This window comes from Rhinolophus sinicus, chromosome 7 (assembly GCF_057876585.1).
Source record: "Rhinolophus sinicus isolate RSI-liver-muscle chromosome 7, RSI-T2T, whole genome shotgun sequence".
In the NCBI taxonomy this organism is placed as follows: domain Eukaryota; kingdom Metazoa; phylum Chordata; class Mammalia; order Chiroptera; family Rhinolophidae; genus Rhinolophus; species Rhinolophus sinicus.
The window spans coordinates 25,139,442-25,162,098 of record NC_142507.1 but is presented as its reverse complement, the minus strand read 5'-3'; the positions used below and the strand labels follow the sequence as shown (position 1 = coordinate 25,162,098).

At 36.7% G+C, this 22,657-nt stretch overlaps 1 protein-coding gene across 2 annotated transcripts in view; it reads right to left on the bottom strand.

Moving 5' to 3' along the window:
- The window catches only part of ST18 (ST18 C2H2C-type zinc finger transcription factor), a 109,035-nt gene that overhangs the window by 47,062 nt on the left and 39,316 nt on the right, over positions 1–22,657 (bottom strand). The window contains exons 5-10 of one of the 2 annotated variants that reach the window (XM_019712586.3): positions 16,449–17,240; positions 9,980–10,114; positions 8,038–8,128; positions 6,884–6,988; positions 4,251–4,444; positions 1,858–2,069 (exon numbers count right to left, since the gene is read on the bottom strand). In XM_019712586.3, coding sequence (XP_019568145.2) covers positions 1,858–2,069; positions 4,251–4,444; positions 6,884–6,988; positions 8,038–8,128; positions 9,980–10,114; positions 16,449–17,240 — 1,529 coding nt within the window. The remainder of the gene's footprint in view (positions 1–1,857; positions 2,070–4,250; positions 4,445–6,883; positions 6,989–8,037; positions 8,129–9,979; positions 10,115–16,448; positions 17,241–22,657) is intronic. The other variant, XM_088799434.1, reaches the window with a different exon arrangement.

The window sequence follows — 22,657 nt, the reverse complement described above, 5'->3', positions numbered from 1 at the left end:
CCTACAGTAGAATTCCTGTAACACTACGCAGGTGTTATCTACTCCATAGGACAACCCTGGCACACAGAGTGCTCCCAATAGGAACATAAAAACATACACAGGAAATTGGTTATTTGAATTTTTGAAATGTGCCAATTTAACAGTTACTTTTCTGAAGAGAAATGTATTTTACAAGGGAAGAACATCTATTGATAAGGGAAAATGACCTCAAATTTTATTCATCTTTGTTTGATTCATTGTTTGGCTTCAGCAATTAATAGTACAGGGAGCATGTAAAGGTTAAAGGCAGCATTCTGAGGAACAAAAAAATCTACATGTGCAGATGGAAAGCATTCAGCCTAGAACCATTTACTCAAATGATTTAAGTAGCACTAATCATTATAATATTGATATTTTTATTTTCATAGAACAATCTACACAAATAATGAAGTCCTAAGAAGGAAGATATTTTAGTATTTCTCCAAAGACCTGCATATTAGAATATCCCTTTAAAAAGGAAAAATTTATTCAGGTTTCGACAAATAAATTTAAAAAATGACTAAACTTGCATTTTAAAGTACCCTAGGTCATTTATTTATGTAAATAATTTTTGACTTAGATTCCTTTGTATTTGGATAGGTTGGTATTTTCTTTGTTTTTTAAAGGATATGTTTTTCTTTGTTTAAGAACCTCATTTGTTTAAAAATTGTTTTTGAGTGTTTTTTGGCCACCAACTCTTCCTGGGGCTTACTTGGCTCGGATTTGTCCAGAAGCTAATTCTGATTCTTCTGTCAAATGCTCCATGGCACTGTGTTCCTGCTCTCCTGAAGGCCTGGCATGGCCCAGGTGAGCAGCTGACCACACCAGAGATGGGGCTGTGCTTAAAGGGAAAAAGGGAGCTGTATCCTTTAATCGCCTAAGTCTCTGGGTTACAGTTTAACCCAGGGCATCTTTCGCTTAAAGCAGGGGTAAAATCCCTTTTCCAAATAAGCCTGCACACTTTATTTCTGTTGGCTTCGGCCATCTAGGTGGGGAAATGATTTATTTTAACTGAGCCCTTTGTGTAGGTAGGAGTTACTGGCTCCTGCTGATGGCAAGAGCAGTTCCTACCCTCCCTCCAAGGATTAATGTGACTGTAGCGATCAATCCTCCTCTTCAAAAGGCAAGACTTGGAGGATTTCTGTTTCTTGTTTTCATCAAGGTATCATAAACATGGATATGGATTTCTTGTTGTTAGTTGGAGAGGCAAGGTTATTAGAGAAATGTGATTAACTTCAGGGCTTCAGAAATGTGGCATCTTCATAAATTTCACAGAATTTGATTTTGGGTTTGAATGCCCTCAGTTCTCAAGTCCCCCTCAACTATCTCTTGTTGGTTTACCTTGTGTCCTTTAAGATTATCAGGACAACTTAGGCTAGGAGCATGTGCAATAAAGTTTCATGAGTCAATTTTGCAAATATTTTACAAGTCACTGTTTAATCCAATATTTCCCACTATCTTAGAATTGCAGACAGCGAAAAGCTTCCATTGTTCAGACTGATTTTAATGGCAATCCTCTTCTATTGTGTGCCAAACTCCTGAACACAAAAATATGTTTGAAACCTAAAAATTCTTTGGGGAGCCAAAGAATCTCCATAACTCACTTCTTACCCAACTTTCGTTCACTACCTTCAAGAACAGCCACTCTGTCACTCCTCCTTGAACCCTCCTAGCTCAACTCTGTCAATTAGTGCTCCTCTGAGCCTCTTCCTAAGACAAGCAGGGGCTGTGCTTCAGGGGGGGAGCAGCGTGGTAGTGAATGTGGTTAGGAACATGAAAGGCAGTTTATTCTCACGGTTCAGTTTCTGGCCCACCCTCCAGGCTCTTGGACTGGCCTACCTTGGCATGCAGGCTCTGTGGTTTGTTGGAGAGGATGTCTGCAGCTTCCCTGCAGTGGGTGGAAAGGTTCAGGATGGCAGCAGCTGCCGCTATGTGGGTGTCTTCACTACACTGACCGTAGCTGTAAGAGCTGGCACGGCAATGGCTCTGTGTGTGGGCGCCTGCACTAGGCAGTCGATTAGGAAATTTCCCTGGATTTGAAAAATGCTTTGCTGTTGAAAAGAGATTTGATTAGCAATTGCATGTACGTGGTTTTAGTCATTAAATTGATTTGTTTTAAAGATATAACTTCTTGCATTAAAATATGTGAAGAATAAATTAAAACATTATCCATTATTATTGGTACATTAAATGAACGTTATTCAGATTGTTTTTCACAGAAGTTCACAGATCAAATGATGTGATTGCTGGGAAAGAATGCCTATTCTCTTAATATTTTCTGTATTTATGCTTCTTATGACAAAACTCCATAACTAATGTTATGGGGCAGGTGCACTGGCAGCATTTGTGGCAAAAATTGTATATTAAAAACCACACTAACAAAAAGAAAATACATCAGAGACTACAGAGGCTTAAGGTTTGTACATCTACAAACTATGTATGTGTGAAAACCAGTAATTCTAGTAGACAAAAAATGTATCCTTTCAATATTTATTTTCACAACAATAAGTTATATTTAGACATGGAATTACATTTTTATTATTTGATATGCAGGTTTGTTTTGTACTTAAACCAGTAGAAGTTTTTCTTCATCTAATTAGATGGAACTAAATAGATGGCAGAGCCTTTGCATATTCAGGTAGAGCACGTTGAGTAAAGGATGTAGAAAATGTTCTCAAAGTGAACAGAAAGGCAATTTTCTTATCAAGGCTGAACTTCTGTTTTATGTTTCTGTCGTGGGTACCAAGGCATTGCTGAGAGATAGAATTAAACATATTTCTCTTCATTCTGGGTGTTAGTACACATCACTCAAGGTTATGGGAGAAACACCCAACATGTAATGTGGGATCATATAAAGCATTTAGTTATTTGTTTTGCTGTAAATATTGTTTATTTTAAATATTTGATCATTACTTTTCTTCAAACAAAATTTAAAACATTACCAAATGTTATGCCTATAATTATAAAAATATGCAAATTTCACTGTTTTGCATTTTTAAACTAATATTCATATTATGAGTCTAATAGATTACCCTTATTAACTAGCGTCACTTGAATTAAACATATATGTGCATGTTATATTTTGTGTGTATATATATAATAAAACTGTATAAAACTATACATAAAATGTACAAATAGATATGAAACATACTGTGTGTGTGTGTAATTTTTTTTCCCAACTCTAATAGATTCTCAGTGGTTAGTAATGTTGTCTGGGACCTATTTTTGGTAAGAATAGGTAAAATATCTTTTGGAGTATAATGTATTTCTCATTGATGGGCAAACTCGTTTCAAGTCTGTTTACCCACTGCTGGGCTTCACATGGCCTTCTAGTTCTTTGAAAAAGGCGATCAGCATCACAGAAGGAAGCACATACTCTGTGTCCTAAGAGCACTCAGTCTAGGTAACTAGGTGTGAGGTCAAAGGGATTCCGTGGAATTGTTAAATGTGTAAAATTCATGGTCTTTGGAGGACACAAAGTGGGGAATTACTTTCTTCTTCCCATAATGATTAAGTTATCATAATGCAGAAATCAATCCTGGGTTTATTTCCAACATTCACTTTCTCTCCTTTTCATTACAGTATTCAATGACTCTAAACAACTTGAAGAAATGTACTAGTAAAAATACCAAGTTTCATAGGTTATAGCATGTTTGACTTATGAACACATCTTCCAGGTGAATGTGTGAGCATTAGGGTATTAACACATTTTAAATGTTTTTATATCAATTCTTAAATTTGTGGATAAACATCTCTACAGCCACACATATTTTTTTCTAGGAAAACAATTGATTCTTAAATGGTGAATTTCTTCTTAGACTTTTCACTTTCCCCCTACCTTCAGTCTGAATGAGTTTGCTGATTTAAGTAATGTTTTAAGTAGTTTTCCAATATTTTATCTATTAAATTTCCATAGTTTCAATATGAATTAAAATTACTTTATTATAATATTTATTATAGTTTTCAATATATTAATCCCAACCCCAGCCAAATGTGAATTAAATATTTTCTTTCATACTTGTAGAATAATTAATGTATTAACTATTCACCATATTCAGTGTAACTTCATGTAAAATGCTGATCAATTAATCATTGTTTATTTTATTTCATTGTACAATGTGTTTTCTCTCCTCCCAGCATTAAGTAGCATATTTGAGTATATGTACTTCCTCTCAGCACATACATATACATTATGCATGTTTTATGAATAAGTATTAGAATTCAAAGCTTACATTCAGGAAATGGTGGCGTTTTCTGTCCTTGACCTGTTTGTATGAAGGGGCGTTTACCAAAAACCTGGGCATCGAAGCTGGCATAATCAAATGGTACTTTTCCAAATTTCTCTTGTTCTTTTGACACCGTGGCTCTGGGAGAGATGATGGCTTGTGATCGGAAATTGAATTCAATTTGCTTCACCAAGCTTGTCCTGAAGAGTTCAAAAGAAATGTGATGAAACTATGGGTGAGTGTATTAGCATCAGAATTTAAAGCAGAGCAGGAGTGTCATGCCTGTAGGTACTCATAGAGACACTGCACTTTGGAAAAGAGCTGTGATTATAGCATGACAGATCAGAGAGGTCTGCACCAAGAGTAAGAGATAGGAAGGAAGGACTTTGGGCTCTTGGTGGCTAAAGTGAGGCTTCGGTGAAAAAGAGATGTGCAGTCTTCCATCCACCTTATGCTAATGCCATGAGGAACAAGTATTTGATATATGTTAGCACTGGGAGCTCTTTAGAGAAAAACGCCATATAACTATTACTAGGGCACTGACAAGGTGTGCACATTCTGCTTATCAGGACTGTTAATCAAATTAGCAGTGAAAAGTCATGATTGTAACTAGTGAGGAAAAGTCATTATATTCTGTTCAGAAGAAGGGATGCTGAGCTCTGTCTGCTCTGTTCCTCAGCACTGGCAGGAGCCTAACACCTGAGAGGGGCAGTATAGGCACCAGAAACTTGATTCCTGAACTGTGAGTTTCTTTTCAGGCTTCTCCCCTTCCTTGCTAACTTCAGTTTGAATGTTTTTGTTAATTCTAATAATATTTTAAATAGTATTTCAATATTTTATATATTAAATTGCCATCATTTCAGTATAAATCAAAACTATTATATTGTAATAATCATATTTTTCAGCAAAATTATCCTAATCTAAGCTAAATGTCAATTAAATATTCTTTTAAAATTATTATATTTGGATTAAACAAGGGCATAAGTAAGCAAAGATTAAATATTACCATTTGCAACAACATGGATAGATCTTGACGTTATTATACTAAGCGTAATAAGTCAGGCAGAAAACCTCAAGAACCATATGACTTCACTCACATGTGGGATATAAAACTGAAAGCAACAAAAGAACAAGACAAACAAAGAAACAGAAACTCAGAGACACAGACAACAGTTAAGTGGTTACCAGAGTGTAAGAGGAGTGTGGCAGAAGAGGGAAAGGGGGTCAATTATATGGTGATGGAAGGAGAACTGACTCTGTGGTGAGCATACAATGTGATATATACACGATGTATTATAGAAATGTACAATTTTACTAATCAATTTCACCCCAATAAATTTAATATAAAAAACTTAGAAAACAAAAACAAATACATCATATTTATACAGTATCAATTACAGCCAAGGAAAACACAAATGTTGTGCTGTGGTCTAATAGCAAGCCAGCATAAACAAATATACCTTTGAGAATTAAGCAATATCAAAAAAATATACATATATATTGTCTTTTGTTTTCTACCAAAACAAGCCCAACTCATCAGAATGCCAAACTTTTGATTATTTTTTTGGGAATTTGGTAAATTTTTTTCAGCTGAAACAAAAATATTTGAGTGATTAGTTTATCTTGTTATTGTATGTGTAACTTGGTCAATAATCCTAATGCTGCATATATGTTCTAGTCTAAAACGATATTTATTTTTTTTAAAATGAGCAAAATGAAACTTAACGTTATTTCTATATTTGATAAATAACCTACTTAGGGAGAAACTAGAGAATATAGTAATACTAACTAAGAATATTATTATAAGATTTAAAATTGCTAGTTATTTAGTAATTCATGTTCTTCACTTGACATAGTCTTCACTCATATGATTTGAATGTCAATTTTGACTCTTAATTAAATCTATAGATACAAATATTAAGGAAAATCATATCACAAAAATATTCCTATTATTTTGCATTTCAGTATGCAGTAACAACAATGAAGATCTGGTCATCTTGTTTTAATCCTGAAATCACCTTTTTCACATATATGATTTTTATATTAATAAATGTACAACTTCACATTAAGTGGCATCATACATAATTTATTATTTTGCTATAAGTAAGGTTATCCAAACTACTATATATTGTGAAGCATCCAGGACCAATAGGAAATATTTTACCAGTAGTTATCAACTCTTGGAATAAATATTTGTTTTAAAGAAACTATATGTATATGTGGAACAGAAGGATGAATATATAACATCACACAGTTTGAGTGGGTATGGGTGATTTTTGATGGCATTTTCTCTGGGCAGAAAGGATAAGTCAATCATAAGGAAAAGCTTACCTGACTAGTGAGATGGGTTTTGTTTACTAATGCAGAATTTGATTAATATATGTTATCATATACTTTATTTCTTTCAGATTAATCTACATTATGTTGCCTTTGCATACAGATTAATTTCAAGTGAAACTTCGGGAGAGTCTAGAAGTTCCATTAGGTGACAGTATGATCAACTGGACCAGCCTCTTGAGTGGATATTAGTAGCTGAGAATGAAGATCAGGCTAGTGAATTGGTGCCTGAGGAGTGACAGAGCCATTGTGTAGGGGAATGGCATGAATAGAGTATCAAGGACATCATGGGAGAGTCATACCTGTGAACCTGTTCAGGACACTGCCTGGTTTGGGGAGGATCAAGCTGACTTTTGTCTTGGGATACTGCCAATTTTTCAGCTGCAGCAATTGGACAACCAGAAAGACTGTTTTAAAAAAAAGTGGGAGGGTTTAAGTTAAAAAGATGATGTAATTTGCTTTGGCCTATACCTCACAACATACTTGGTACGCACTAAATGTTAATTCCTGTTAATAGTTCTCTTAGTACCATTCTCATACCTAAAGATCCCAAACGGTTTTGCAAACTATAGTGTCAACATCTGACCCTCAACCCCATCTCAGAGATGATAAATAACAAACTCATTTTTAAAATCAAAATATTATTTAAGGGAGAAATAACTAAATTATTCTTAAACTTCATAATATTTTTGATGGAATGTGCTTATTCCAGTTGCAATGTATCCAACTATCAATGATAGCATGATTGTTCCATGATTTAGCTAAGGATATTTAGCAAAGTGGTAAGGACTTAGTTTGATATCATAGTTTAAATTGAAAGAATAGAATATGAAGGTTTCCGGCAATATGCTTATAAATCAAATAGTATTTCAAGACCATATAATCTATACATAATATAAAATACACATAAAACAATAAACAGTTCACCAAAACTATTTATATATACACAATATATTTGTATATAAATGCACACTTGTGTTTTTAGTTGTGGTCTCAATGAGATGAATCTCAAAGAAATGAAATATTTACTTTCAACCACATTTATAGTTAAAACCACAGTATATTGAAGCCCTTTTGATACCTTTTAAGTGCTTATTGAATGGGATTCAAAATACCCCATAAGCAACTCTTTTCAATGTCAAAACAGCCATGGTGATGGTCCAGAGCAAAGAGAACATGTTCTACTTGTATGATTATTTGAATACGTAACCATAGTCTTCAAATGTAACTTTTTTTTGTTAGCATAATTGGCTGCTAAATGAAAATTTCTAGGAAAGTAAATAATGAGGTAATTTTTTTTTTTCTCCCTGACAAATACTTATGTATTTCAAGTGGTAAGGTATTTGATACTGATCCAGTAATTTTGATAACACATTGTTAGTTCCCTATTTTCTTGGTGGAAAGTTTCTCCCACTTGTTTTTGTAATGAAAAAGATTAGAAACTCATCACAATTACCTCCTGTGGGTATTGCGATTGCTGTTCACATGCCCTCTTCCTGTGCATCCTGGGGTGGGACACTTGAGCACATTTTCATGCATGGCAAGAACTAAGAACAAAATATCACATAAAAGGAAAACATAATATACCATAAATACATAACACACTAACAAATTGATTTCTCAACTTAAATAAATTTAGTTACACAATCCACCATGCTCCCTCCCCACAGACATTCGGGTTGAAATAAGTGAGCACATATGGACTTAAAAAATTAAATTCAGCAAGATTGTTCAAGTTTTAGTTTATCTAAACTTCATGTTATGGTTAACACTAGACTTAAATGAGACTATTCTGCTTATATTTAACTTAAACTGAAAAGCTCATAACTTTCCTTTCACAGTTATGTGTTTTTCCCTGGAATGAATGGAAGCCATTATTTGTTTGTTTCCTTTTCCCCCCATTGTGAAGTTCTGAATATAGTTTATTTCTTAAGATATTATTTTGAAACTTTGTCCATCGCCCCCTACTCTCCACCTTCACTGTGCCGTTCAATTGTTGGTGAGAAGATGGTTGAGTGAACAATCAGGTAAAGAGTTTGGGAAACTGCTAATCTAGTGGGACAGTGCTGAGATGATTCGATTCAGTGCTTTAAAAAAATGCTTTTGAGAAGGGTAATTTTGGGGCCTTCCCATCACTGTGGTTTGTATGATCTAAGAGGTGTTTAAATATATATATATATATATATATATATATATATATATATATATATATATATATATATATATATAAAATCTCCATGGGACGTGGAGTACAACATAGGGAAGATAGTCAATGGTATTGTAACAGCTATATATGATGTTAAAGTGGTAGTAGATTGGGGGTGGTTATCACTTTGTAAGGGGTGTAAATGTCTAACTATCACATTGCTTTGTATACCTGAAACTAATAAAAAAAAAAGTAGAAGATGTGACACAGATACTTCAGAACTTAAGAGGCAGCCCTTTCCTTTTCCTTCAGTTTCTTAGCTCATTGCAGGGCTGTGGGTGGGGAGACTAACTAAAGGTTGCTCTTGATCAGGGCCCTCAGCTGCTGTAGGATGCCCTGAGGCAATATCACAGACATCACATGCCCCTAAGTGCCGAGTGGTTCGGGTGGACATTGGTGATGTGATTCACTTTCCATATTTAAATGATATACTGAAACTAACACTGCTTGTGGCTTCAGGAAACTGTGCCTCCAAGTGAGAAAGGGCTCTGCAGTCCCATAGTGTATTAACCATGTCTTTTATTTTCTGTATCCTGATACTTGGACATCTGAGGCCTTGTTGACCCTGGAGAGATTGTCCCTCCCAGTGATATCTAATTGCTAGAGATAGTAAATACTTTACAGATACAACAAATACTTTACAGATACAACAAACTAAGTCTGAGCCCTCAACCAACTGCCTCCTTCATGAGGCTCTTATACTTCAGGAGACTTTCCACCTGCTCTAATCTCCAAGAGCCAGAAACTAGACAATTATAGAATGCCCCTAAATCCCAGAGCCCACTGAAAGAATTCAAACTTTTCAATCCTAAACCTGTTTACTCTGCTCTTTCCCATGGAAACCACAATAAAGGCTCTTGCCCATAATTCCCCCCTCCCTCTGCCCCTGACTAACCCAGGGGTTCCCAGGTAGCCCTGCCTGGTGTGGCCTGCTACCTCCTCTCGGGTACTGGTGAGTAACAAATTATCTTCTCATTGTCAGTCATCTCTTGATCTGTTGGTCTGACTATACCCCAAATTTTCTATTAGTACACTATATTTTAAATACCAGGCTAGATGAAAATCATCTTGACACATAGAAAACTTTATATTTCCATTCAAATTCCAAATTAGAGGAGAAAAAAGATAACGTTGTGATGTCATGGCATGTATAACAAGGCACCTACTTCTTTTAGGGATAAGCAGTACTCACTTTCCAGGGGAACCCGCACCTTGTGGGGGCATCCCGAAAGGCTGCGGTGGTGGGGGTAGAGCCCTGTCACATGTCCTGTGCCATCACACCCTGGGATAGGGCATTTGGTCTCCCTCTTTTCAGGCCTTGGTGAATCTACAGAGAAATTAAATCGAGAGATTCATTTGGTTATTCTTCTTTCCCTTCCCTTTCAATAGAGTGGCCTTGAAGGGTGACATTCTCATTTTATTCAGTTTATCATCATGAACACTCTTCTCACATTGCCTTGAATAAGACCCTCAACTAAGACCTGTGGAAACATAAAACATGTTTTCAATTTTCTTAGTTTCCTAAGCAAAGGCTGACACAGGGCAAGGGAGTGTTAAAACAGAGATGGTTTTAAGTTGTCATGTCACATCCTGTAGTTAGAGCCTCATAATGAAAAATCAATTCCACACCATAGGATGCACAGTCTCCTGAAAAAAGCAAGAAAGAATTTATTTAAACCAAAGCTATCTCCATTTGAAGGAGTCTGGAAAAAGCCAAGTTCAAAATTACATTGTATGTTTTTTTCTTCTGTGTCAAAAATTATCTGTCCATAGTTATGTGGGTTTATTTCTGGGTTCTCAATTCTATTCCGTTGGTCTGTGTGTCTGTTTTTCTGCCAATACCATGCTGTTTTGATTATTGTTGTCCTATAGTACAAGGTTAAGTCAGGGAGTGTTATACCTCCAGTATTGTTCTTTTTCTTAAGATTGCTTTGGCTATGTGGAGTTTTTTGTGGTTCCAAACAAATCTGATGATTTTTTGTTCTATTTCTTTAAAAAAAATGCCATTGGGACTTTGATGAGGATTGCATTAAATCTGTATATTGCTTTGGGTAATACAACATCCATTTATGATGAAAACACTTAAAAATAGGTATAGAAGGAAAAATACCTTAACATGCCTTTATTAACATAATAAAGGCCATATATGACAAATCCTCAGCTAATATAATTAACAGTGAAAAACTGAAACCCTTTCCTCTATGTTCAGGAACACAACAGGGTTGTCCCCTATCACCTCTGCTTTTTCACATGCAAAAGGATGAAACTGCACTGCTATCTGTCACCATGTACATAAATTAATTCAAAATGGATCAAAGACCTCAGCATAAGACCTGAAACAGTAAACTGCATAGAAGAAAACATAGGTACTAAACTTATGGACCTTGGGTTCAAAGAGCATTTTATGAATTTGACTACAAAGGTAAGAGAAGTAAAAGCTACAATTCATGAATGGGACTATATCAAACTTGAAAGCTTCTGCACTGTAAAAGAAACTATCGACAAAATAAAGAGGCAACCAACAGAATGGGAGAAGATTTTTGCAAACAGTGCCTCCGATAAGGGGCTAGTATCCAAAATATACAAGAACTCATACAACTCAACAAAAAAAAACCAAACCACCCCATTGAAAAATGGGCAGAGGACCTGAAGAGGCATTTCTCCAAAGAGGACACACAAATGGCAAATAGACATATGAAAAAATGTTCAACGTCACTAATCATCAGAGAAATGCAAATAAAAACTACAACGAGATATCACCTCACCCCAGTTAGAATGACTGTCATCAACAAGACAAATAATAATAAGTGTTGGAGAGGCTGTGGAGAAAAAGGAACCCTCACACACTGTTGGTGGGAATGCAGATTGGTGCAGCTGCTATGGAAGGCAGTGTGGAGGTTCCTCAAAAAATTACGAACAGAATTACCATATGACCCAGCAATCCCTCTCCTGGGTATCTACCCAAAAAATCTGAAAGCATTTATACATAAAGACACGTGTGCTCCAATGTTCATTGCAGCTTTGTTTACGGTGGCCAAGACATGGAAACCACCAAAATGTCCTTCGATAGATGAATGGAGAAAGAAGTTGTGGTATATATACACCATGGAATACTGTTCAGTGATAAGATGAAACGGTACCATTTGTGACAACATGGATGGATCTTGAGAATATAATGCTAAGCAAAATAAATCAGACAGAAAAAGTAGACAACCATATGACTTCACTGATATGTGGTATATAAAACTGAAAACAACAATAGAACAAGACAAACAAATGGAGAAACAAAAACTCATAGACATAGACAATAATTTAGGGATTACCAGAGATTAAGGGGGTGGGGGGCTCTAGAAGAGGGTAAACAGGGTCTAATATATGGTGATGGAAAGAGATCTGACTCTGGGTGGTGAACATACAATATGAGATATAGATAATGTATTACAGAATTGTACACCTGAAATCTATGTAACTTTACAAAAATTGTCACCCCAATAAACTTTAATTAAAAAAATAAATTACAAAACAATGAAACTACCATATCTGAGAAATACCTCTCTGGCCTTGTCACTGTGGGTCCCTGGAAGCATGTGGCCCTAAGGCTCGGGTCCCAGCGGCTGGCTGTTCATAGACAGGTGTGGAATCTGCTCCAGTGAGTTAGTACAGGGAGTCAAGAATGCCATCTGGTGCCATGCCCAACTAATTGTCAGTGCTGCAGAGGCCCAAAATTTCAAAACCCCAGTGGGTTGTCATTTTGGATCAATATGCAGTGACTACAGAGAAGAAACTGTTGATTTTATTCTGAATGCAGAAACTAAAGAACGGAGGCAATAGGAATAAGGTTTGGCAAAGAATCGTTCTTGTGGGAGACTTAGAGAGAATGGAAATACAAAGAGTGGAGGCTGCCTTGAGTGGCCTGGAGAACAGAGTGCTGCCAAGAACATGGGGTGGGGGTGGGGATCACAGGTGCAGCCAGACAGGGAATAGGGGTACCTCCTAACACATTTTGTGAGGCTGCCATCGGACAGCAGCTTAGAGGGGGGGGGGGGGCTGAAGATAAGCTTAGGGTTTTAATTTTCTGGCACACACAATGCTGAGGGTTAAAGTGTTCTATAAATATATAAAATAAACCAGGACTAACATGAATACCATGGAGGTTAGAGCTAACACAGAAGAGGCCTTCGTTAGATATTTTCATAATGGTGATTGAGATGGTAGATGAACTTAAAACAAATGCATTTATGTATGTCAAACTGCCCGCTCACTCTTGCATGGGATGATACCAGTCATTGGGGCAAGCCTGTCACTCAGCATTCTGGGTATTTAGAGGAACCAGAAGCAGAACAGGTATGAAAACCTCAGGGAAAGGACCAATGTGGAATGGAAGCAGCTGGAGGCTTCTCAGAACATGAGGTATGAGGAAGAGTGAACACACTTGACGCTGAGAGTGAGAATAAATAATCTGTATGATCCTGCTGCCAGAAAACTGCGGACGATGGAATCCTGAGCAGGGTCGATGGCATGTATGCTCCTGCTCCAAGCGAGGCACCAAGAGTAGGGCAATGTCACAGGAGGTGGCAGCTGTCTCCAGGGTCGAATACTGTGTTGAGCAGGCATGCCTCTGTGATAGCACGTCAATCCAGTTGTTGGATTATTAACGGTCCTGGGCAGATGGGCACAGCAGGTTGTATGTAATGCAATTATTTGGCAGCATGGTTTCAGCAAATGGGAGGAGCCAAGGATCCTTCAATTTATCATGCATGAGGGGGTCGGGTGCAGAGAGAAAAGAAAGCTTTAAGTTATGAGAAAGGAACAGTGGAAAGAGTTCCTTGAGCATCAGGCATTTTTGTTTAATGAGAGACAGGATTTAAATACCATGATTTCGAGAATGCACTCTGTTTTCTGTGACAAAGGGACATGTTAAGAGTTTTGACATGGTCTATGATTTATTGGATATATATTTTATTTAATCCAAAAATGTTGCAAAATTTCAAGTTGATCTGGGCATGTAATATCTGTAGACCACTAGTCAAAAATCTTTGAAGTTTGTTGATAGTGAAATATGAAAGTGAATTAGAAAAAAGGAGAAGTAATGTGTATTTTGGTGCCCTTCCTCTCTTGGATCTCATCCAGGTGAGACCACACTTCTAAACCACATTAAAAGGTTTGGCATCAAGCGTTTCTCCTCCTTGCCACACTATTTATCTACAGGAAGCCAGAGAGGGTGTGGGAGATAAGGCAGGGCTGGCACCTGACCAGGTGTGGTCCACTGACAGTCCATCATGCACCTTTGTCAGCAAGCCTCTTCTCTGTGAGTGAAAAAAAGATGCTGATGAAATGCTCTATAGGGCAGAACCTGTTTGCAAGATAAGAAGCAAGAGCTCCTGTGACTCTCAGACCTGGCTTTTCATCTTTGATTTTCTTTGTGGAATGCTACATAATGAAGGTGACCTTATATCCTGGTTTGTCTGGGACTGTCCTATTCACACTTGATATACTTGTGTTACTGTTCATATCACTCCCCCTCACTCTAAAAGTGTCCTTGGCTGTACAATAAATTGTATGATGACTACTTATGTTGTGACCTAAAGTCTCACTAAATGCTTAGTAGTAGCAACAGGAGAGCCAAACTTTTCTTTCATTTTAGAATTGCTGACTCATCTGAAGACTTGAGCAAAACGATATTTTAAAATCCTAGTGTTCTCTTCTTAACAGCAGAGTCACACACGCAAGGTGTATGGAAAATTAGGATGGTATTATGGAGAGCATGGCTCTCGTTTAGGACAAGAAAAATGGAATGCATGCCAGAGAAAATAGTGCCTCTTAGTCAGCTGGCTCCAACATCTGGAACAAGGAACAGGAAGTGAATACTTAATTTGGATTCTGCAGGCATCCTCTGGGCTAAGCCTGCAGAGTTTCCCTGTATTGTGAGCTTCACATCTTTTTTCTTTCTTTTTTTTTTTTTTTTTTTTTTTGTCTGTTTTATACCAGTGTGGTCTCCGTGTTGCATAGGCTTTTAACACCCCACGGCAGGAACTTACCCTACCCAATAAGACATACTATTGACTCATGCAGCCACATTAGTAATTTAGTAAGTCTCCAACTTGAAGTGTCTACAAGCCCAGATTCTATTTCTTTGTTAATTTTTGAAAACAAAAAATTTTAAAACTTCTACAAAAATGACCAAAGGATTGTCAAATATTTTAAGCTAAAGCACAAGTAGTTAAAGTTTCTCCAAATATTGGATTTTATTGGCTGGAAGTTATTAATTGTAAGATGAAACATCATTTTGTGTGCTAGTAAGAAGAAAAAAACTATTGAAAATTAAATCATGCCACACCCTTCTGATTTAAGAGATGTTGAAATGGGAAACTATGTATCCTAGAATGAATGAAATCAATTATATTGGAAATTATGGGTTGGAGGAATTTGAAGTAAATGTCATCTCTTTTTCTGATTTCATAGTTCATTAAAACATACACACACACACACACACACACACACAGGTAAGTTCAACAGTTGCATATTAGTGGAATGCACAGTGCTAAATACAGTGTTAATATTCTGTCTCCATCCCAACACTGGCAATATATGTGCATAGCATTATCTTGCTCCTCACCATATGTCGTTATTTTATAAACTGCAAGAGAATATCTGACAAGATTGGAGGTGAGTACTAAACTGGTCTTAAAAGGACAAATTATATCATTTATTTCTGCATAAATATGAGTTATTGGAACATCTAAACCATACTAACACATTATTCTCATAAGCATTTTGGGGCCACAACCTTGATCTTCTCTAAGATACCCCTGCCCTAATTCTGTGGTTCTCAGACTTTAGGGTGTCCAAGACTCATCTTAGAAACTTGCTTTAAAAAAAAAAAAATCAAGTTCTGGAAGAGTGAGCCTGATGGGATCTCGGAAATACCCATCTTCAATAGCCTTCTAGACACTTAAATATCACTATTTGGGAAATTCACTTAACTGCAGGAATCATCACCAAACCCACCTGGTACAAGGCTGGGAGGGCAAAGGAGGGGATTATCTTTATGAAAGAAGGACCACAATTTCCCTAAAGTCTGAGGAATAATTGTAGTCTACTCCAAGCACATTTTCTCTCTCATTCAAGTAGGCCCTGGGTTAGAGAACTTGTAAAAAGCATAGGCTTATAAAAGCATTGACATCCAGTTTTATTCTAAGAAGGATCAGGTAATCCTACCTGACTTGCTGGTAGTTTGACATTATTTTGAAGTTCAAAGGCAGTCAGATGGTTCCAGAAAGAGGGTGGGAAAGAAAAACTGAATTTTTGAAACTGATTTGACTAATACAATGATTTCAAATCCAATAATACTAATGTACTTCTAACATGTCCAATAAAGTGCTTTTTTAAAAAGTACTATGTATTTTTAAGAAGCAGTCAAATTAAAAGAAATAGAGGCAATGATCCTTTCATCGTGTGTGATAAAGTTCACTAGTAAGTTTAATCTGAGAACAATCTAGAAAGTAGGGGAAAAAAAGAAATTGTTTATTTTATAATATAAATTAGTTTTTAAATTGTAAGTTGTCAAAATACTACCTGGAAAAGGTAATCAAATCTTACTAATTTTTCCCCAAAACTTAAAGCAATTTTATTTCTAAAATAAATGGAAAGACATGTCTTACGTTTACTGCTAAAGATTTGTCTTCCACCCATGTCAATAACTTTGGTTTGCCTCCTTTCCCCTGCTAGGTGCTCCAGTAGAAACCTGTCCAGCTCTTTGTAGGTCTTGTGAAAAACACAACCTCGCTCAGCCTGCAGAGCAATTGCCTGCTCCAGCAAATTTAAGTTCCCCTTTGCTTTCTCCAGGTCAACAGACTCTTCTGTCATAGCTGCCAGGCACTGGTTATCATCTTCCTCAATCCCAGGGAATGCGGGCTGGGTTTTGCCATCCAGTGGTTCCATATGAGCATTCTGTAGGTCTCTCCTTTCTATTTCAGAATCACACCTGTTTTCACAAGAGATAAATTTGTCACCTTCAGTTTTTATTTCGGGAACTTCCAATAGGTCTTTTCTATTATTCACTAAAATATATTTTGGGCCTCTATGTGATTTGGTTTCTTCTGAGAAGTTGGAGCCACTGTCCCAACCATTCTCTGCGCTTCCAGTGTTACTTTCGTTGTCATCAGAGGAGCAGAACCTTAGTTGGGAGTCATCCATTTTGTCTTTTCCATCATTGGAATGAATCATAAAGCACTCATCTACTTCTTCACTCTCCGCTTTTAGAGATTGGATGCCACTGTCATTTAAGTTTTCATTTATGGTCTGAAGAGATGCATTTTTTTCAAATTTCCCCAAGTTCATTAAAGATTTGGCTATGAGCTCTTGGTAACAGCCATATCTGTCTTCCTTCCCTTTGGAGTTTTCTTGTACAGTTGAATGAATATTCTCATCCATAGGTTTTATCATGATTTCTTCTATGGAAAAATAAAACCAATATTTGAAAAACAAGAATAAATTTATTTAATAATTTAAAATTATTTTAAGAACTATTTTCAAAAAGAATTCAAGGAAATTATATATATATGTATATATATATATATATATATATATATACATATATATATATGAAATATGTGAGTATGTAGGGTCTGTCGATTTTTTAAAACATTGGGAGAAAAGTATATATCCTCTTAAGACAAAACAAAACTTACACCTTAATATTCTGAGAATTACCTTTAAAAAAATGAGCGATTAGAATTTTCAGTATATTAAGGTCTAAGTGCGTCTAGGGTACTGAAGTAGATACATAACAATAACAGACTGCTAACAGTGAAATTATTGTTACAGTACCTCTTATATTTGCAAATCTTAGCCACCTAGAATGAAATCAAATATACATAATACTATACATTATAAAGGAAATATTCATAAGATTTCTCTGTTAGCATGACAATATATTTTCAAAGCTTATGTGGTTTATGTTTTATGTCTTTTATCTTCATACTTTCAGATTTTATGGAATGTTAGCTAAAATACATCTACATAGAGATGATAATTTAAAAAATTCTGAAGCTTTCAAGACTTCCTGACCACTCATAATTGTCATATGAAAATTCCATGTTGAGGAAAATGCACACAAATGGGAAAATTAGCATGATCAAATAATATCTTAAAAAGTAACACATTTTCTGGTCTGGTACTTGTGTACATGTGTGTAAAAAGGAAATGAGACAAGAGATGGGGATGGTTGGAGGATGTTGAATGTTACCTAGTTCTCGGTACAGGGCCAACTGGCATCTTGACAGTTAAGTAGGCCTGTGACAAGCTCCCAACAGCCAATCTGTCTAGGATAGTCCACTGGATCTCTGCGGTCTCAGTACAGTTATTAGTGTCACCCTCTTTCACTCTCTGCACTGGCCCAGTTGGGGTGACAAGATTGTACGTATATATATGTCAGCCTACTAAGCCTGTCCCAGTGCAAACACACTAATTAAGGGTACAGATTCTCTGGTGACCTAACCCTGGCCCAGCACGAGGTGTAGTCTAGGGAGCATGGCACCCAGAAGCAGGACCATTTCTGTGTCTCAAAAGGCAGGGTGGGGGAAGGGAAACACAAAATAATAAGCCCCCTTAAAGACTGCTAAAGATACCAAATGAAGTGCATTCTGTGTTAATAAACATCTCTGGAGGGAAGAAAAGCACAGCCATCCTGTGTGAGGATTGAGAGAGAGGGTGTCTGTGTGGAAGACAATGTGTCTTTTTTCGTCTCGTTTAATTTTTTATAAACATTGTCTCTGACAAGGACACTCAAAAATACATCTCCATCATCTTCCTTTCTGGTAATTATCTCCCTAAATCAACACTGGACTGCCAGGATCAAGTAAATATTGCCATAGTAACTAAAAGCATTTTTGGATGAAGGGAAGAATTTAGTACAACACTAGCCCCTTTAAATAATACTGATTATAGGGTGCAGTCTTTTGTTGGGATCTATTCAACATAAAATGAAAAATTTAACATTTTACTTCCTAGAAAAGAGGCTGGATAAACAAGCACATAATATTTGATAGGATGGTCTACCCTCTTCTGAATTCATATCAGAGGAACTCCAGGTTTAAATAATATATTAAACATAGTCTAAAATGCAAATGAAGTTTTTCTCAATATCACGGTTGGCGATTAAGAGAAAGTGTAAAGGGTTATGATAATTTTAAAGTATTATGAACTACAGAAAACAAATAAAAAGCATTTTCAGTGAATATGCTCAATTCATTGAACTATTCTCTCACTCCACTTAACTACCCACATGTGTACAATAATGATTTATAGACATTATACCTAATTATGCATATTTGGGCTGTGTTAGAGTGCTAACAAAAGCTCCAGAAAGCAACAATTACCTCTGTTGCTTAGCTACATAGTTTAAAATATTCTTATTAAGTGCAGATCACCAGAGAGGCGGGAGTGACAAAAATGCACATGTGCACGACAATGCATTTCACTGTGCTGCTGCCAACTGCTAGCATTTTGGGTCATTTCCAGTTTACATAATTGTTTGGTTCAATTGTGTGTTATATACTAAAAGAAAATATTTATTAATTGTTCTTCAGGAAAAAAAGGAGTCCTGCCGATAGAGGTGCCTACGTGCATCTCACACGATGGTTTCCAGGGATGCTCTGCTAGCCTACAAACCAACTTTCTATGTATTCACCTCTCCCTGGCTTTCACTGTAATTTTAAGTAAAAAAAAAAAAAAAAAAAGTTGAGTGAGCTTTTGAAACTGACAGATCTGTGACAAGGCACTTGTTTCTTCTAGCTTTGTAATTGGCTGCCTACTTTTTTTATGCTATTATGTTTTTATTTTCCCCAGTGGCCTACTGATTTACCTTCTGCTTTTGCCATCAAAATAACTAAAAGATCCCTGCCTTTAGAATTAGAGGGACCTTGGTTTAATTCTGGGCCTGGTGTTTATCTCTGCGCAAACTCTGCAGGTCCCGTAACCTTTCTGATGCTGCTGTCCTCACTCTCACAGTGAGGCACACTGGTCAGATGGGAGCACATGGAAAGCAAATAACAACCAACAGGTTTTCAGTAAACAATGACTCTCTTCTCCCTTACTATTTTAGAAGATAGTAATGGCAGAGGAAATGTAGGACCCTCCACATAAGTGAGATGGGGCCTGTTTATCATTTAGAATAAGCAGTGAAATTGAGCCCCGTGAAAGGGCACAGTCCATAGTGCAAGGAAGGCTCAGCCCAGGTCACCACCCATGCCACACATGCTATGGCAAAGCTCACCAACTGTCTGGGGAAACTGGAGGGTCAATGCACAATGAGCAATAGGAAGGGGAAACCGCTATGGCTGTGAGGTTCAGAGACTGGGGTCGTGTGGCTGGCCCAGCACCACCTGCCTGTGTGACTTGAACAGACCCATGTCTTCTGAGTCCCTGATCCTCATCTTCAATCTGAGGATAATCCAATGATCCAATGACTAGATGATCCAAAGGCATCTTAGGACAATAAACTCATGTGTTCCTGACATGGTGTTCAAGTCTTTATTTTGTTTAATCTGCATAATAACTCTAAAAAAGGTACTTTCTACTCCATTTTACAGAAAGGAAACTATGCTTCTAAAGAGCTAAAGGCTTGCTCAAGATCACACAGCTGGCCAACAGGGGGGGTGAAATTCAGAACCAGGGCCAGGGCCTCCCAGCTCTATGCTTGTCCCTCTGTAACAAGCTAACCCCCAGATCCCACAACCTACAAATGTTATATGTCATGGGCGATGTTTACAAAGTACAGCAACTGTCAGGAGAAACTGTTCAGAATACAAACGACTATTATTTTCAAAAGTTTGAATATTTTCAAAAGTGAATTTATGGAAAGATATTAGAATACAATTGACAGCTAACTCTCAAAGAAAAACAATGATCACTAAATTATAAATAAAAATATATAAAAACAAATACAACAACAAAACAAAAACTAGCAAATAAACCCACATCTACTTTCTTAATACCACAACAATATAGGTCAAGAAATTCCTAGTGTCTGCTTCTGGGGACAGTCAGAGAGTTGGGCAGTTACCAAGGACAACCCTTTCTCAGTCCTGAGTGCAATTTCAAAGTGTAAGGGAGATTCAAGGGTCTGGAGCTAACACTTTCCTTGAAGAGTGAAAAAATAAACACCATTTTTGCCTAATATGTGAAAGTTCACATTTGTTTAATTGCTTTAAACCAAAGTCTCTACTCTGAGGTGTCTGGTAATCCTAGAAGGCCTATACTAATGGATTCTTGCACGTATATCAGCTGTTCTGCATTAAAACAACTTAAACAAAAGAAAATCCTCTAAAAATCACAACATATTTTGACTTTGACTCCTTCAGTATAACTGGATTTCGTTATAATTAGATTTTTGTTCTGTTTCTATAATTATCTGAGTTACTTTTATAGATAAATTAGTTCTCCAGGCCTCTTTAATATGTAAATCTTGCTGGGAAGAAAAGCCTTAAAGAAGTAAATTGTCTTTCAAAGTTCTAAAATTTGAGTGGCTTGTCTCTTATTTGCTATTTGTTGAGAGATAATATGGGTTAAAAGTATCATCTCAACCCCTTGTGCTCCTATAACTGACAGATTTTCCTTAATCATGAGCATGTGGCTATAAACTGGGGACTCTACACTGGGTTAATGTCACTGTTAGGTGACCCTTCTTTTTCTTGTCTGCATTGGGAAAGTGTGCACTTGTCCTACCTCCTGGTAGTACTTTGCAAACTTGTCTTATCTTTGCCCCAGTTAAGGTGTATCTGCTCAGTTTTGTTCATCATCCTTAATGTCCTTGAAAGACAGTCAGTTGACAGTATGGTCTGCAGTTTTGCCATCAAATGGACACAAGCTCATGAGCTTAGCTTTCATGAGCACTGTATTTTCTCTTCATCATCTGAACTGCCTGCTGAAGACACAATTGGGCACACACCTGACCAGGTAAAGACATTGGGGTACCCAGAGTACTCCAAGAGATGAAAAGTCCTTACACTGGGCTTGGGCACTAACTTACTCTCTTTCCCTCCAGAGAGTGAGGGAGAACGTGCTCAAAGACTGAAGACAACTTAGAGTTTTTCTCTTTTGACCAGAGATAGGAGCATCTGTGGCCTGTAATTTCTGGAAATGTGACTTTGTGATTTAACATTGTAGAAACTTAGCCCAGTCTACTTTCTAAAGGTAGTCAGAGCTTGGAGATAATTAGATTATGGAACATGGTTATCTGGGAAATAATTTTTTGGTTGTTCTTCAATTTCAGCCTCATGCACAAAGTAGTAGGTGATATTCTGACTCCTGGAGCACTGACTACCAGGGACTAACGGAACTAACTGTGAACTGGGTAGAAACACATCCTAAATTTTTGAAATAGTAACTATATATCACTTAGCATGCAAAAGCACTTGATTAATGATTGAAGAATTGAATTAATGAAACATGATGTGTGCCTATAGGTAAATTAAAATGATTTATTTGGGAAATAATGGCCACAGTGATAAATTTTCTATAATGTATCATTTTCTGAATGAAGGAGACTCTAAACTGCCAAATTTAGGTCTCTTCTGCCATCCATTGCTATAAATATTTATTTTAAAAATGTTGAAAATATTAAGGTCACAGTCCACTGGCATTGGTCAATGGTGTTATCATCAATTATATTTGGGAGGGGGGGCGTAAATTATACTACATGTTTATAAAACAAAAATACAAAAACAAATGTTTTATTAATATGTCATATGTTGAAGCTTAAATGTGTCCTTTTATTTTGAATGGTTCTTTCAGGCATTAGTTATCCATCCTATTAGGGAGTCAAGATACTCTGCAACATTAAGGCTTAGTACCTTTTATTTTCTTCAGA